General features: G+C 39.7%; 1 protein-coding gene across 1 annotated transcript in view; it reads left to right on the forward strand.

The window, feature by feature from the left end:
• LOC112151249 (neuropilin-1a) overlaps nt 1-18,100 on the forward strand; it is an 82,939-nt gene that overhangs the window by 21,552 nt on the left and 43,287 nt on the right. Inside the window, exons 3-4 of the mRNA XM_024280050.2 lie at nt 10,122-10,303; nt 17,263-17,490. Coding sequence (XP_024135818.1) covers nt 10,122-10,303; nt 17,263-17,490 — 410 coding nt within the window. The remainder of the gene's footprint in view (nt 1-10,121; nt 10,304-17,262; nt 17,491-18,100) is intronic.

Here is an 18,100-nt window from a genome sequence, read left to right on the forward strand (position 1 = left end):
TTTCTGTTGTTTTTGGAGATAATCCCACTAAGAAGGGCCATCATGCTTCAGTAATTGTTGACTAATCAACTAACCGTTGCAGCCCAATGTGCAGTAGTCAGTAATGACTAGAATGTTGGGTAAGGAGACCGTACGACAGCATCACCTGTCCGCCATAAGGGTGTGCAACTTACTAATACCCTGATGACATGCACAACAATGGTTCTTCACCTTTCAGTTGTTCACCTTTTGGTATGCCAAAAGATGAACTCAGCAAATTAGCTTTCACTAATCGGCACATTTGGTTTGGGAGAGAGTTTTTTTTCCACCCTGTGTTTTTTCCGAGCTGGGGACCAGTACAGGGAGAACTAAACTTGGCGCCTCCCTGTGGCTAAATAGATAGGCAGTAGCATGAAGGGTCTTACCTAAGGACCCACGCTGGATGAAGCTCGTGGCTCTCTCTGGGAAGCAAAACTGGATTTCCCACACCCCAGTCCTACACCCAGCTGACTGAGCTGCTACATGCCACAATGGTACGTTCCGTTTTCATGACATCCCTAAAGTTGGCCGCATACGCCTCAAGGTAACTGCAAGACACACCTGTCTTGTAGATGTGGCTGCATCTCTCTATGATCCAAAACCCCCGTACAAGTGCATGTGACAATGGCATAGACCTGAATATCTGCATATTTCTGAGTTAATTCATTTAGGTATCTCCAGAGGACATTTTGGACTTTTCACTGATACCACATATAAAGGGGCGGGGCTCTGGGAGTTGTAGTTTTTAGTGGGTCTAACATCATTTTGACTGGACAACATCTTTCTTCTGTGGTAGTCAGGAAGACCAACCAAAGGGTTTGAGCACAGTTATGCCAGTTATGCCTCACACACCCAAGAGTCGTGTGAGCTTTTGGAGGCACAATCACATTTGAGCGAGCTCATCAAGCTGACCAATAGTATTTCTGAGACGTCATGATCTCCTCTGACTCATTTGAGTCAGAAACAAGCCAGACATTTTTTTATATCTTTGTCGGGAGGTGGGAAATAATAAACTGCTGTGTGTGTGTGGTGGCAGGTGGTGTGTTGGTGTGTATGAACACACACACACTCACCCACCCCAGCCATCTGTAGCCTCCCAGCAGAGCTCGGGACGCGACTGGTCGGCTGAGTTTGACTGCAGTTAAACACAGCAATGGCTCATGTTTTACAGATTGTCAACATTGTGGCCGACAGCATCCCCTGTGTGTGTGTGTGTGGGTGTGTGTGTCTGTGTGTGTGTGGGGGTGTGTGCGTGTGTGTGTGTGTGTCGTGTTGTGTTGTGTTGCTCACACTGCAAGGACAAAATGCTGCTTTTGGAGATGAAAGCTGTGGTCAGAGCTGGGAATGGGACGTTGGGGTGAATTTAGACTTTTTTGACTCATCTCAGCGTCACGTCCACCAAATGACATCTGATGTTTGAGCTCCTCAGAAATACCAGGATGTTGCTTAACAATCAGCTCAAACATTTTTCCTTCATGTGAAAAATCAAATTACTGAGCGTTTCCAACACATGACTGGGCGCTGAAGAGGACATATGCACACATCAAACCAACCACTCTCATTCACTTAATGGCTTAATTTGATGTGAAGTCACATAAAGAACCACATCATAGAAAATTTGATCCTCGCCGGATCAGGACGGCCTTTCTAGACTGTTATAGGCTGCATCTTCTAACAAGGCCTCCCAAAGAAAATGCAGTTTATCAGAACCCTGGACTTCACCGGAAATAGACCAGTAATGCTTTTTATTGTTTTATTTACTTGTCCTGTCCGGCAGTGGAGCAGATAAGGAGTTAAAAGGACAAGGAGTATACTTTTGATGTACATTTTTAATTGACTGATTTAATTAATTGCATGATGGTTTGATTGAAATTTGCTAATTTCTTAATTGATTTGGTTACTTTCTTGCGTGTTTGATTGACATGTATTGGTTGATTTGTTGGTTATTGATTGAATGATTTGGTTGCTGGCTTACTTGTTTGATTGGTGTTTATTGATTAATTGATCATTTGATTTAGTTGCTTCCTTACTTGTTTAACTGACATTGGCTGCCTGACTGATTTCCTTTTATTTTCAAGCACAAAATGAAATAGTTAAATAAACATGATAAACAGAAAGTGATCAAATTAATGGTTTTAAGAAAATATTCATAAATCCCAACCTACAATCTTTCTATATTTTATGCATATATTTTTACACATTTAACACATAATCATAAATATTTACATAAACACAAAAAAATTAAAGAAAAAGCAAAATAAAAGCATCAAGGTACCAAAACAACTTCATAAGTCCTGATTGTCAGTACATTGTTCCACCAGACTCTCATTTTTTAATTAAGATATTTCCAAAATATACTTTTTTTAAGTATTTTTTTCATTTTGATCTTATCCTTCATAATATTCGTCAACCTCTCCCCACAGACAGAAATGCACAAACCTTTTTGGGCTGCCCTTATTTGGATAAACACCCCTAAATTCATTTATATCAGTTATTTTTTTCATACATTTCTTTTCTGGACCAGATGGAAAAGAGGAAGAAAATACAAAGTAAGGTTAAAAAAATGGGTATAACCATGCAAAAAAAGGGGGTTAAGAAGCTGGAGGATAAAAATATGAAGATATAGAACAGGAGGGGCCAGAGTTGCAAAAAGAGGCACAAATTTTTCACAATTGATCATTTTTACTGTCAAGAAATGTGGATGTTTATCAAAAAGGGTAAACATTTGCAGTGATGCTTTTTTCACAAAATGATGAATGGCTTTAGAATATGGTTTATTTATTTATTTTAAACTCCTAGTTGTGGACAAAATTTAGAGTTTTGAAAGCAAAGATGACATTTTAAAGACTCCTTCTTTTTGGGTCACCAATGTGTAACTCGAACTAGAACTAAAATTACTTACAATATTTTTCTCATGTGCTCAGGTTACCTCTTACAATATTGTACCTCGTCCCCTCTGGAAGAATAAAAGCAGTTGAAGGAAATTAAAGTCCCATTCGTCATCACACACTTAGATGTACGAGTTTTGTTCTCTACATTTGACCCATGCCCTGGGGGAGCGGTGAGCTGCAGACACAGCCACACTCTGGAACCTTCGGGGTTTTGGAATGACTCAGCCTGGATTTGAACTCATGACCTTACAGTGTCAGGACGGACACTCTACCAGAAGGAAGAGTACCGAAAAAAATAAGAAAAGCGTTAACTTTTTTCAAAAATCTGTTTAGGTTGATGCATGTCATTTTTCTAGAACGATTTTTAAACTGTAAACTCAACTGACGAAGAAAAAGGATTTATAACAATGATCACATGAGGATTATGAGAGAAGTCCTTTACAGAAGAGAGGCAAATGTCTGAAATCCAAAACAGGAATCAAATCAGGAATAGTACACTCATGACAAGTTTGTTTTGTTTATTTTACTCTTAAACTTTAGTTGATTTAAAAATAAATAAATAAAGAGCAAACTGTAATAATCCAGGTCATTGGAGGATTTTTCTGCATGTTTGTTCAATAGTGCCTTTTTACCTGTTTTTGATAACTCCTGTCTGGTTGCACCTTTTTTCTTTTAGCCTTGGCTCCACTTGTTTTTATTATTATTTTGGCTGCTTATTATACTTCCTCATGTTAGATGAAAGCCCGTTTATAAATCTTTGAGTGGATTTGTGCAGCCTGTGGACGGATGAATTCAGAATGCAAACTGAAATATTGAGCCTTCAGTCAATAGTGAGGAGAAGGCTGCTTTCCATGCACGCTGCGCTGCATTCAGGTGCTCCGTTACTGCTGGAGCTCCGCTCTCTGACTCCCACCGGCAGAACTTTTCAGCCCAAATCTGCAGCTCTGCTTCTTCCTGCAGGGATTAGTTTTTCTCCCCACCGGGGATAATCATGTTTGTGACAAAATGGGGATTATAAGACGGTGAAAATACCCAGATAGTTGAGGAGTTTTCTTTGCCAGCCTGGTTTTGGATTATAGAAATGAGGGTTTTCTGGTTCTTTGTGAATATAAAGGTGGTAGTTTTAGGTATTTTCTCGTCTGTTTCACACCTGTCTCCTGTTAGTGAGAGTGAAGCACCTGCATGTCATCAGTCTTAACTCTCACGTCAGCCATGTTTCCATTGTTCTGTCAGACTCTGTGTTGTTCCTCTGCTCTTGCTGATGTTCAGCTTTATGCCTCCTGGGGGTTGAAGGATTTATGTTTGGGGTTTAGTGTTTTTATGAAGGCCTTTTAGGTTTATTTGGACAGAAAACACAGAATTGTTTCCCTGAACCGCAGTGTTTTTCCTGGTGTCTGCTGGTTTTTAGTTCATCTCATCAGGGAGGTCCTCCTCCTCGAATCCCCTCTTTTTTTTTCAACATTTATATATATTTTTTTTATCAAAAAGCCAAGAATTTTAATTGCTAAAAGCCTTTGAGAAGATCGCTTCAAGATGCATGTCCAACAGAGTGTCACTTCTGAGAGGATTTTATGACTGAGACGCCAGTAAAAAGCTGAAATGTGATCTTTGAGGCGTTGGAGCTACTCGGTGCATTCAGAGAAGTGTCTGTTCATGGAGTTCTTACCTCACAGCAAAGCTTGTTAAGTGCTAAGCTCACCGACTGTGGATGAAAAAGATGAGAAGATTGTTTATTTGGGAGCTAAATCAAAGTTTAATACCTGGAAATCTGGTCTGTTTGTGCTGAAAGCCTTTTGATGGAGGCTGAGCCAGCACAGCCGCCTCCTGTGATTCCAGGTGAATGGACTCGTGCGTGAGGAGGTGCGTTTCTTGCAGGCCGCTTCTGCTTAAAAGCTTCAGCTCTGCTTTGCAGGAGGCGAGCGGCACGGTGAAAAAGAAGCAAACGTCGCCTCATAAATGCTCCTGTGATGCCTTCCAGATGTGCTGTAAGAAGTTTGCCCGCGAGGGAAAGTCAGCCCAACACAACATGTTAATGAGCTGTAATATATGAGCGCGGGTGTGCGCTTACAGCTGAAGGCTGGTGCAGGGGAGGTGGAAGGAATGTGTGAGAATTCCTGTTCCACGTCTGGATTTATTTTGAGCAGCGCTCCTCGTTTGAATTTGTCAGCGTTGGCAGAGCAGTTTACAGATTTGCTGTTTTGCACCGTCTGTTTTCGCAAAAAAAAAAAAGATATTGTGATTTCTTTATGAACAAAGTTAATTAATTAAGAGAGCAAAGCAGTGATTTGACGCTAATATATAGTGTATTTTCGATGTCATATATTTCAAACGCCATTTTTTCGTCTGCTCCTGATGCACAATGATTTGAATAAATGCCACAAGATCATCCTAAAAAATGATTGGAGTGGGTCATTTAAGAAAAAAGCTGTTGAATTAGTTTATTTTATAAAAATAAATTCTTGCATAAAAAATAAGATAAAGTTCCTAAATTATTTTGTCAAACTTCACATCATCTGCTGTGAGACATCTTGATAAAAAAGCTCATTAGCACTTCTTCCGTACCTCATCATTTGGTCTCCCTTGAGCTAATCTGGCCTTCCAGATGGAGCAGGTGGCCCTCGAGCAAGGCATTCGCCGCGGACAGTTGCTTTTGCAGGGCATGAACAGGCGCTGTGGCTAATAGGTGCAGCTCAGGATGGAGAGGAGGCAGCAGACTAAGAGGCTCTCTTTAACTAGAATGCGCAGAGACAGAGCCACTTCATTAAGCGTCCTGTCTGGGTAAACGCCGCCTGCCTCCAGGACCGGCTGGAGCACCAGACGGAGGGCGAGCCGCCATCTGCAGGCCGACACACGCCCTTCCTCCTTACTGCCGGAGCGTTACGCGCTCCTGTAAGGTGACTGGAGGAGTTGGAGGTGTGGAGCCATTGTTGTAAACACTTGTAGTGCTTTTTGTCAGAGTGTGGGTGAAGCAGCAGGCGGGTGAATAAAGAGCCAAGTTGGAGCAGGGAGAGCTGGTTTTGTGCAGCGACTGTGATAAAAACACGGTCTTTGTTGTTTCCTGAGTGGACTGACAGCAACTTTTGCCTCGTGGGGATTCAGGCATCATTAAAATGTAAACTGCTGCAAAAATTAGTCATGTGGCTTCATAATATTGATTAATCTTTGACAAAAGTACAAATGAATGACAGTGAAGCCATTCTAGAGCATCTGTCAATCAAATACCACGCCCTTTTCTTGCTCTAGTTCAGGGTCAAAATTCAAACAAATCCAAAACAGTAAATATTTACCCTTAGTAGCAAACCATCCATTCTCTAAACCTGCTTTATGGTCACAGGGTTGCTGGAGCCTATCCTGCCTGCTGCTGGACAAAGAGAGGATATGGAGAGGTTGCCCCTTTGTTGCAGTATCCAATTCAATTCAATTCGTAGAGTTCACTCTTCCATGTTTCTTAAGTTTTAAACTAGAGAAGGGACTTGAAGGCCTAGTGCACGTGTCAATGTCAAGTCAAGTCAAGTAATTATATCCAGCCCTCCAGATCATTTTATTTTATTGTTATTAATGGCCTGATGTTATCTTGTGCTCATTTCTAACTTGTATAATTTTGACAAAATATGTTTTTATGGAGAGTAAAATATTGAAAGTTATTTAAGGTTTAAGTTGATTTATTCTGGAATAATATTCTTCCCTGTTTTTAATCATAGTAATATTAAAAAGTTACTGTTTTAAAGTTTTAAAAATGTAGTTTTAGATTGTTCAATAACTGTTTATCCTGTTCGCCCTGCTACCTAAGGTGTGTTTTGGATTTTGGCCCCTGTGTGATTGAGTTTGACACCCCCGCCCTGGTTATCTTTGGTGAATTGATCCTGCTTTGTTTTTCATTGTGCTTCAATTTGGAAGTCAAATAGTTTCCTTTTATTTGGAACCTTTAGAGAGAACCAATACGGAGTGCATTGAACTACTAGTTATGCTGGCACAGGAAAATTTAATTTAAGCGTCCTGTGTTGTCACTCACACTGATGTTTTCATAGCGTTCCCAGTGGAATTTTAGTTATGATTTTGCTATTTTTAGCCAAAATTAAAAAAACTTGTGTCATTTTTTAGGACATAGTTTCTGCAGAGCAGTAGTAGTTTATTAGAAATTCGCCTCTGAGTTGTTTGCGGGACCATATGCATGAAGCAGCTCCGCCCACCTTCCCCAACACCCAGAACTAAAAGCTGTATATTAACACTCTTTCCTGCTAGCTTACAGCCACTCACACCCCAACCTAATATTAGCAGTGCAACATAAATGATGAACAATATTGGAGTTATACAACCGTACAGTTTTGATCCAGTTCGGATGAGGAAATCGAAGATGTACATGGATCTAGTCGTCTGCAAGTGGATGCATCATAGCGGAGCAGAGCAGGGAGCTTGTGGTTGCCAGTCTATTGTATTTTCTACGTCACAAATAAGCTCTTTTTTAAGCTGCTTTTAATCTTTTCTCCTGAATAAGGACATTTTGAATGAAGACATTCTTCAGAAATGTCATTTCAATCCTGATTTTTTTTATATAACATCAGAAAATTGTCATAAGAACCTGTTAGAAACACCAGAAACACAAGTTTCATCACAGTGTCTTCAAGAACGGCCTCTGATGTCTGGAACAATTTCACATCTGTGCTACGGATGTTTTTCAGGTGATTTAATTATTTTTGATGTTTTTGAAACCATGATTCTCATGAATATTGTTGTGAGGATTGTGGTTTCATTTCAGTCACAGTTCCTTGGTTTTTCACTTTTTCAGTCTTCCTCCTGTCAGTCAGAGCAGGTTCAGGTTTCTTCCTTCATAACTGTCTTCATTACAGTTCAAATAAACTTTATTTATAAAAAAAGCGCCTCTCAGTTCATCCCCCTCAGTAAACTTCAGTCTCTGGTCATCTGTTTTGTCAGCTTTTTGTTGTTCTCTGAGTTCCCGATTTTGTCTTTTTTTAGTTTATTTGAGTTTCTGCCACAGGCCTGCTCGCTTGTATTTTGGATCTAACTCCACCAGCTCCCCGAAAATTATCTCTGTTTTTGTCGTCCAAAAATGCTTAAAAAAAAGCTTGTTTCAAGTTAATTAAACTAAACGAGCTACATTTCTGCGTGATATTTTGGGAAGGTTTTTTAAAGCTGAGGAGGCGTGGCCACATGCAGTCAGCGAGTCGCAGCTTCAGCTGCAGATACACTGCATCAGAAACAACATCGAACCGAAGCTGGAGAGCAGCCGAAAGGCAAACAAATGCTTTGTAAACTGAAACTGATAAAGCGGACAAAATTCATGTGGTATTAGCTTATGAAATGCTCTTTCAAAGACTTTGGTTTGGCATTTGAATGTAGGTGTTTGAGGAAGGTAGGCGGAGCTGCAGATTGTATCTTTAAAGAGTAACTAAACCCCAAATCAACTCTGTAAATGGGGCTTTAAAAGTGCTGTCCCATGTTCATTGCCAGATTTTTGACAATTTAAAATAAACTTGTTTAATTTGAAAATATAGTAAAAAAAAAAAAAACGTCTGTGTGCTGCCCCCTACAGGTTGAATCAGGGTGTTACTAGAGCTGAGTTGAAAAAATTTATAAATCAATTTTAATTGATTTAAGCTTAATAGATCAATAATTGATTCACAAAAGATAGAAATCGATTTAGAACATAAAGCTAAAGTCCGCTAGCGTTCAATAGAATTTCCCATAGGACGGCTAATGCTAACGCCCAGTTGACCAAAAAAACACATTGCTGACTAAATGAACATCTTTATTTACTTACAGGCATTAATTTTCCAAACTCTTTTAAGGAAATCATTTTTAAAGTAACTATTTGTGGTTTAAAACTTCGTTTTTTCCCTCAAACTGTTGTCTTCTAGAATAAAGTGTACTTCTATATCGCGATCGCCACCTAGTGACCAAACTGAAACGTCCTCCAGGAGAAGCAGAACAATGTTTCCAATGTTAACCATCTGAACATTTTAGTTAGAACTTCTCCTTTAGAGAATCCATGTAACACTGGATGATATTAACAATCTCATTATTTCACTGATACATTTACAGTATGAGAACTGGATCAGATTAATATAAATATATTCTAATTACATAACAGATGTCAAAATGTTTGCAATGTTTTGCAAAGTTTTGCAACAAAAACATCAAAAAATGTTTAGATCATAAAGTTCCACTTAAAACATCAGAAAAATGACAACATTCTCATACAGAGTGACTTTGGAAGAAGATGTCTGTTAGCCACAGTGAAGGTCGTGAGTCAGGGACCGCTTTCTGCACGCGCCAAAACCACCTGAAGAGGTTTCTATGGCAACGCCACAATGTTTTCTACAAACCAATACACAGAAATCCAAAACCCTTTTTATCACACGTCAGTCTTTAATTCCTGGACTCTTTTGTCCAAAGTCAGAGATTCCTGTGGATATCAGGCGAAAGTTGTGTTTTTTCTGCTAAAAAAAATCTGAATTTTTTACACAGATGTCTTAAAGTTTTTAAATGTTATCAGGTAATTTTAGTAGATCTTTATGGAGAAAACCAGGCTTTTCTCCTTCAAGATCTACTAAAATTACCTTGATCGTGAAAACAATTGAAAATTCAGAATATGTTAAAGATTGAGAACTTCTTTCATTTCTTCACATTTTTTATCAGATCTTCTCTGTTTCTGTTTATTCAAAGCAGAACTGATATTTTCTTATCAGCGTGAGATGCAGCAGCAGATTTGGACATGTTTTTTGTCTTTTAGAAAATATCTATTTATGGAGAGAAATCAGTCTAAAGTCTGACTAAATGTCTGATGCTGAATGAATTTCATTTCCAGTGTTCACTTTTTTCCTGAACACAGAAAAGCAGCAGAGTGATGCATCCTTTCAGAGTTTTTATCACTGTCAGATTTCTCTGCAGGCCGGGTCATGATTCAGTTCTTAAGCAGCGCCGGCTCTGAAAACATGCAGAGGAGAAGATTTCGCTCAAAGCCTGTAAGCTGGTCGAGATCACATTTTGGGGGAAACGCCTCAGTTTGGTTAAAGTCCAGCATCTAAAGCATGCTTGAGAACATGAAATCCGTCTGCGGCTTCATAGCTGGGGTGTGTCTCCTCAGATTTTCTAGCAGAAATCCATCTAGAAAGATGAAAGTTGGCTTTAATAGACATTCTAACAACCTCCCTTCTGTGCACCAACTCAGTCCGTTCCTTCCTTCTGTTGCAGGTACGACTATGTGGAAGTCTACAACGGGGGTGATGAATTTTCGCCCATGTTGGGGAAGTTTTGTGGGAAAATCGCGCCGGCTCCGATCGTCTCCACCGGAGGACAGCTCCTCATAAAGTTTGTCTCCGACTACGAGACGCACGGGGCGGGATTCTCGGTCCGATACGAGGTCCTCAAGACAGGTGAGAGCTGGTTCATGCGTTGACTGTGTGACTCCTCCTCCCTCGCGTTCCAAACAGGAAGGCTGGCTCCAAGAAGCCAAAATAAACCTAACTAACAATCATTCTCGCTCTGATACCTTCTTTTTTAGAATTCTCTTTTTTTTCCATGGTATTTTTTATGCAGTAAAAGATATTCAAGTTATAAACTGACCAATCAGATTTTATGTAGCCTGCTTTCAAGGGGTGTGGCCTTCTAACAAGCTCACTGGGTAAATTACATCACACGGGTAAATGAATACCCTAAAAATATTACCCCACGTTTCTGCTAAGAAGAACTGCTCTCTGTCTCTCTCGTTGTTTTTTCACAACCCAAACCCAGCCCCGCCCCCCACTCCGGAGTCGGCCCACACGTTGATCTGTGTGTGTTGTGATTGTATTTTCATTTCCGTCTCTACAGTCTGTTTAGATACATGATCGCATTTATCAATCACAGTGTTTTATTGTTAAAAATTGGTTATATTTTGAAAATAAACCGTATTTCCTCGTGTATCTTGATGTAACTTCCTGCTAGAATTGACGCAGATCGCTCGCAGGTCGGTCACATTATAGACCAGACGGCGAAACGATCCGCTGCACGGCGTGGGCCTTCTGCGGCGCTCCTCGTCTGGCGTGAACCACACTATAAGTTATCCAGGGCGCCGAATGGAAGCGGCCTCCTTTCTGCCTCCAGTGTAAACCAGCCGTTAGTCTCCGGGAAAATAAATCACCGTCACAAAGTCGTGGATTGGAAAAATCTTAAATGTAGAAAACCAAGTTTTTCTCAGAGACTTCAGTCGAGTTTGTCGCTCAAACTCAACAAAATGACTCCTTGCCTGTTTGCTGTTCGCCCTGTTGTAACCTTTACTGTGAAAAAGGCTCTAAAAATATCTGTATTTATGTTCCGAACATCCTCGCTGTTGTAAACACCCGGAGTGGAACCTCTGCCCCTCTGACCTCTGTGCTCCGTGCCAAAGAGCCACAGCTCCTGGGAGGGGCAGCGGGTCCCAGGTGGGGCAGGATAGACCCGCATAAACACTGTGTAGGAAGGAACCCTGATCCCTCGGCCTACATTTGTACTCGCTCAACCCTCCTGGGTTTGCTTGAGCAGCCGCCAAAACGGTGAGTCTCCAGAGATTTTCACCGTTTCAGATAAATCAGTTTAAGGGGAGCAAGCGTGGGAATCCTCCTAATTTATTTGGGTTAGTCCGGAGTAAATTAAGCACTCACAGAGGTAACTGGATCCAGGTGTTCAGACGGCTTTTCCTCTAAAATCTGAAGTCAAAAATCGGTTCCTGCTGACTTCAATTTAGGTTTGACGTGTAACCACGAGTGCAGGGATGTTATTAGACCCCGTGTGGAATAAATCCACAGAAATGGGTCTTCTGCGACCACTGAGAAGCTCTTTTCCCCACAAAAGATATTTGAAAGATGTCGTTTTTCGAGAAAATGTTTCAGCTTTGACTGTAACATGCAATCCAGGACACAGACGGGAAATTAGGGTCACAGCATTCACCAAAGGGGAAAGTGCCGTTTAATATCATTTCTGCCAGAAGAAGATGACGGTGATGAGTTTTCAATGAAAGAAGGCCAGAAGGTTAATGAAGTAACCATGGAGACGAGCAGGCACTGGAACCAGTGGGGGGGTTGATCCTTTAAGACCTGAATGTTGCTCGTTTTATCTCAGGATATATATATATAAATAAATGTAACACATTAATCGCAAACCTGGAAAAAATGTTGAATAATATGATTTAAAATGTGAACTTGTGATTACTTTTTTGCTACAGTGTTTGTTCTTGTCATTAATTATCCGCAAATAATCACAATATGAAATCACACACAAACTGTACATTTAGATTATGTATTTATTATATATACTAGTGCTTTGATGTGATTAGACTTTTTGTGAGATTAATTGGTTAGGAACTGTAATGAATTAATCTATTTTCAATCTAACCTCAAAATTGTTGTAAAAGCCTAATTTTTAATATATTTTCAGTTAAATTTGTGACATTGTGGTGCAGTAAAGACAGAAATAAAACAAAAAAATTGTCTTTACGAAGTTTTTTCACTTTATAAAAGACTTCTAACCTTTACTTTTACACCACCAAGGGGGATTCTGTCAATCTCAAACAATAAAAAAAGAAATTAATGAAAACATCAGGTCTACCAGTGTTCTAATTTAACACAATCCCAACAATATTGACGACAAACTTCTTATTAATAATACAAACCTTGACACAACGTAATCCATAATTTATCACAATAGCAAGACAGTAGAAAATGAAACGACGATGATTAAATTAAAGAAGAGACAATATACAGTATATATATATAAAGTATATATGAAGTTTGGCAGTGAAAAAGCATCATTGATTTAGAGAGATGAACTGGTGAGAGGGATGTTTTAAACGTTTCATCCAAACAAATCTGTTCATCAGTGTCTGACAGGAGCTCAGCTGAGCATCAGCTGATGTCTTTGGCCTTCATGATGACAGCTGCTGGCAGGAGAACGGAGCCAGACTCCACGTCCTTCCAAAAACCAAAGCTTTGCTCTGTTTCTCTCCCCTGTAGGTCGGAGGGTTCTCCAAACGTGTCACACCTGTGTTGTGCTTGTCACACACGCTTCGAAGTCTATTTTATTTAGTGTCTTAGATTTCAGTTTTTTACTGACTGAAATAATGAGTCCATTCTGCATCTATGTGGAAGTTTGCTGCTATCTCATTTGAATCAGGTAGTGTACTAGAAGAAAGATTTTAGTTTGACTTCTCTATTATGCAAATATAACATCATCCATTTGCTGAAGTAAAAAGCTCATAAATATGAACCCTTTACACTATTTATGATGAAAACGTGAATGATTTATAAAAAAATACATGTTCAAATACTTTTTTTTCAAAGGACAAATGACTCATTTGCCAATCCTATGAGGGTGTGTATTGGCAAGAGTCTGCCAAAATGATACATGTATCGCTATATGATACTTATCACGATATATCACAAGAGCCAGGACCCGATTACAGATTTTTTGGTTTAGAACTCTTCTTTAGTTAAACTGAGCTGTACACGTCTCATTTCACTATGTAATAACTACAAGCTTCAAGTAGAAAACCAAAGTAAGATGCTGAACTGCATGTTTGCTCATACTTATAATTAATTATTGTAATATTTTGTAAGTATACAGGTATCAGCAAATATTGTATCACAATATTTTAACTGAATCAATGTTTTCTCACTCCCCTAGTGAGCATTGATACACACTAGTTTTTCACAGGGACTTCTGGGAAATGTCTAGGGCACTGGATTTTGAAACAGTAGATTTGGACACCCCGAAAAAAAAGGCAAACACCCCAATAGTGCGTTATGTAGTGAGTAGTGAACATTTCTGCATTAGTTTTGAGCACGGAAGGAAATGAGTGTTGCAAGCTGGGTACATTTTTAAGGCAGATGGTCATAGAGGATCAGGAAAACACACGTGCTTCAAATAAATCAAGCATGTATGAAGCCCAGATCTTTGGGGTCTGAGGGGAGCTCCACGTGCTAGAAGTAGAGCTTCATTTTAGGCTCTGAGATGTTTATGGAGCTTTTCTGCTCCTGATGTCTTTTGTGCTCGCTTGTGCATGTAGTTGGCCCTCTTTGTGATGGAGCTCCTTTGTGTGCAGCAGACAGGTGTGTGGGACCTCCTGCTCATTTAGCTAATGGGCTGTTTGTCCTTGGAGGCAGCGGGGGTGACCACCAGATGAGATGGATGCTCTGGCACAGAGGAGCAGCTCAGAAACTGGGGCAGAACTCTGTGTGTATGTGTGTGTTGGCCTAAATATGGGTCCTCCTAACAAGTTCTTGTACTCAGTCATGTAATCCCCTTCCATATTGCTGCCTTTGCTTTCGCCACATTTAAAAGCCATTACAGTCTGAGCAGCAAAATGTGCGTCGCAGCTAAATAAAGCTGCCGATGCTCCGGATGCAAACGGGCTTTTCAGTCTGCAGAGACCTCCAGCTTTGTGATGTCTGCGCTCCTAAATAGAGCCAGTTTAATCTTATCTGCGGCGCACAAAGCGCTCCACAATATTCCGTCTCATTTGCACACCAACGCAGCACATTTTATCTCTCCAGAAATAGAGCTTTTTGTCACAATTGGATAACTCCAGAACCCCATCAGAGGTTTCTGGGAATTTGTTTCCTCAAATTGTTTACTTTGGTCATGTTTCTGCAACATTTTACAAACTCTGACTTTCTGTTTTATCTTCTACCTGACTCAACTGAATACCATAACAGATACTTGCAAGCCTGAGCTGATCCTGCAAGGAGAAAATGGGATTCAGAAAAAAACAGTGAAGCTCGGTTTGCTTAGAAAAACATAATGAAATCTTCTCAGCGTAACCTCAGTACGGTGGCCCTGAAGTGACAATCACTTCTACAAATCACTCTATGCTAAACCATATTAAAGGTCACGATTTTTAAAAGATAAAACAATAAATAACTACATCATATTCAAAAAATAGAAAATAAAATTCCAGAAACCAAAACGTAAAAAAAGACGTTTAGGAAATTTAAAGTAATTTCCAGAAAAATTCAAATAAAATGTTAACATACGAAATATAATAAGAAACATGAAAATTCTAATTAGTGATGACCCATAGTATCTACATTTTCTGAATTTTATTTTCGTTTAATTAAATTTCATTAAATTTTGATATGATTTTTATAAATAGGCAGCTGGTCCCAACATTTTCTTTTCTTGGTTTTGGTTTCTGAAATTTTGTTCTGTTTTTTTAAGTTTTTAAATCAATTTTCAAATCAATACATCAGTAAATCAAATTAAAATGAAGAAATCTATTTTTTATTCCTTAAATCAATGTCAAAAGTATTTAATAAAAAAAAAAAACTTTAAAATAAAAGACATCCATTTTTCTAAAATGTTTAATAAAATCAAGGAAATCAATTTTGTTTCTTTTTTAAAAATAATTGTTTAAACAATTCAATCAAAAATTATTTTAAATCAAAGTGATCAATTTTGGTTTAATTTCTAAAAGTAATGTCAAAAACCAAAAAAACTGTTTTGATGTGATTTCAAAAATCAGTGTTTAAATTCATTAATAATAAAATCAATGCAAAAGTCAAAGAAATAAATTGTGTTTTTATTTCTAAAATCAGTTTTAAGATCAATCAATATAAAACCAAAGAAATTAAATTTGTTTTGATTAAAAAACCAGAACATTCAGTCCAATTTACTACTGTATGTATCAAATCAAAATTTATTTGATTTTTTATGTGGTTTGCACTTCAGAGCCACCGTACTTCATAGATGAACAACAGCTGAATCAAACGACGATTTGTCCTCGTTTTAGGTCTCATATTTGTAGTTTTGTTTCTTATCTCGTCCTGCAGCTCTTGACACAGTTGAGATGCAGGTTTCTGTCGTAGCGCTTCAGCCTCCATGTGTCTGTGCCACCATGTGTCTCCACTTAGCCTGTTGTATTTCTGTGTTTGTGTCTGTGGCCTGGTCCTTCATCTGCATCCCTGTCATTACCGCCACCGCCTCAAAAAGCAGCGCGCCCGCTCCAGAACGCACGCTCCGTTCGCATTTTACCGCGTTGCCGGGCAGCGGCCGCGTAATGAGTGTTTTTTGCAGTAAACGCTGCTCGTCGTTTGCTCCACCCTCCGCTGACCACAAAACACAACTCATTTATAAATCATCACCAAATGAGGTCTCTCAATGACTGTCCCAGATCTTTCTCTTTTTAGGTCCTGGAAGCAGAAACACATGTTTGCCTCTTTCTTTTTTGTGTCTTTTTCTGAAAGCAGCAGATTAAAGGGTCACATGTAAAAATAGATGAAAAGTGATGAAAAATGTGAAAGATGGATTCCAGGTGACTGGTAGGGAGGGGGTTCTTGGTGGCTGCTTTTGAGGAACATTCAAGAACAAAGGAACATCTCAACGTCTCATCTTTCCAGAGAAACCACACATTTCTGATTGTTGAAATCTCTTTGTAGATTCACGTCCATCAGCCCCATCTCTCCTAACCACTGTTGTGGTGCCAGAAGAGCGACTCCATCACGCATTTCTGTTTATCCGTGTAAAGCGACAGATAACACGCGGGTCACAGCTGGCCTGGCAGCGGCCCAGGGCCCTCGCCACGGTCGCTCCCCTGCGCACAGAGGGACGCCTGACCCTCATCAAACGTGTCAGTCACTGTCTGGCTGCTTCACAGCAACTGTGACTGAAGAGTCCGCACAGATCCCTCCTGACGGGAACCAACAGTTTGATTTCTTTGGTGAAAGCAGACAAAGAGGACGGCTGTCTGTGCTTCTGTCAGGCCGCCATTGTGTCCAATGTAGTTATTTTCCATTAAATGACCAGAATTCATGATATAAAGAGACGTCTAGAAGACAATCATCTATTTTTTTGTGTCTTTTATGGAATTATTACAATTATTTAAAAAAAAAACCAAAAAACTAGTGGATTGTTTTGCTGATATTTTTTCAGAAGTTATTAAAAAATCTGATTTTAATTTGTTTTTGGAGTCAATCCATTTTTTTAGAGTCACTCCAATAAAAATTGTGGTTTTGGTGTTTTTACATGTTCTTGTGGCATTTTTCTGAGGACATTCATCAAGAACATTAAACTCAAAATTGCATTCGTGAACCATTTTTGTTGCACCGATAATGTTAGCTTGGGGGTGTGAGCAGCTGTAAGCTAGTGGGTAAGTGCATAAACTCAGCTCGTTTATGGGTGATGGGAAGGGGAGTGGGGCTGCTCTGTTGAACAGTCCCACCCACAACTCAGAGGTCGATTTCTAATGAACTCCGGCCGCTCTGCAGAAACTATGTCCTACAAAACGGCTCAATTTTTAAAAAACTTGGGCTAAAAACGTCATAAGGATAAGTCCAGAACACCCTCTGACGTTTTTAAAACTCATCATGTCATCTGTGCCCTGCAGGTCCAGAATGTTCCAGGAACTTCACTGCCCCCACGGGAGTCATCAGGTCGCCGGGTTTCCCGGACAAATACCCCAACAACCTGGAATGCACCATCATGATCTTTGCCCCCAAAATGTTGGAGATTGTGGTGGAGTTCGACAGCTTCGACATGGAGCCCGATACCACGCCTCCGCCGGGCGCCCTGTGCCGATACGACTACCTGGAAATCTGGGACGGCTTTCCTGCAGGTGAGGTTTCGGGTCGCAGGGCTTCAGGTCATTTCAGTTTATTGAAAATGAAGCAGAAATGGTCCCAAAGACGACAAAACATTCTTAAAAGCTGATGGAAGCGAAGATGAGGTAGGGTTTGTTTACAAAAACAAAAAAATTGGATTTTCAAAATAAAAGATTAAAAAAAATGATTGATATTCAGAGGGAATCATTTTTGCCTGACTTGGCAGCTACAGTTCAACCAGTGGAGACAGCAGAGCAGCAACAACTTCCACTGTAAATCTGCCTGAATGGCTTTAGCATGAAGGCTGGAGGAACTTCTGTCAAATGATCCTTCTTATTTATTTATCCCACACGCTCTGCTTGATCAGGCTTCCATGTTCAAACTCTCGCATTTACACAACTTAAGTTTCTAGGCCAGTTGTCAGTCTCTATGTATAAAACATATACCCACTGATCACCTGTTGGAAGTTAAACTAGGTTGAATTTTGACCAATCAGGAACTCAGATTTCGTAGTGATGTATGGACGGTGTCATTTTTAATTCATCGAAGGACCAACCATTAGAAAACTGATCATGGAGGAGAAATTGACAATTCTGGTTTGTGCCCGGCCAGAAGTATATGACA

Source organism: Oryzias melastigma, linkage group LG17 (assembly GCF_002922805.2).
Source record: "Oryzias melastigma strain HK-1 linkage group LG17, ASM292280v2, whole genome shotgun sequence".
Taxonomy (NCBI): domain Eukaryota; kingdom Metazoa; phylum Chordata; class Actinopteri; order Beloniformes; family Adrianichthyidae; genus Oryzias; species Oryzias melastigma.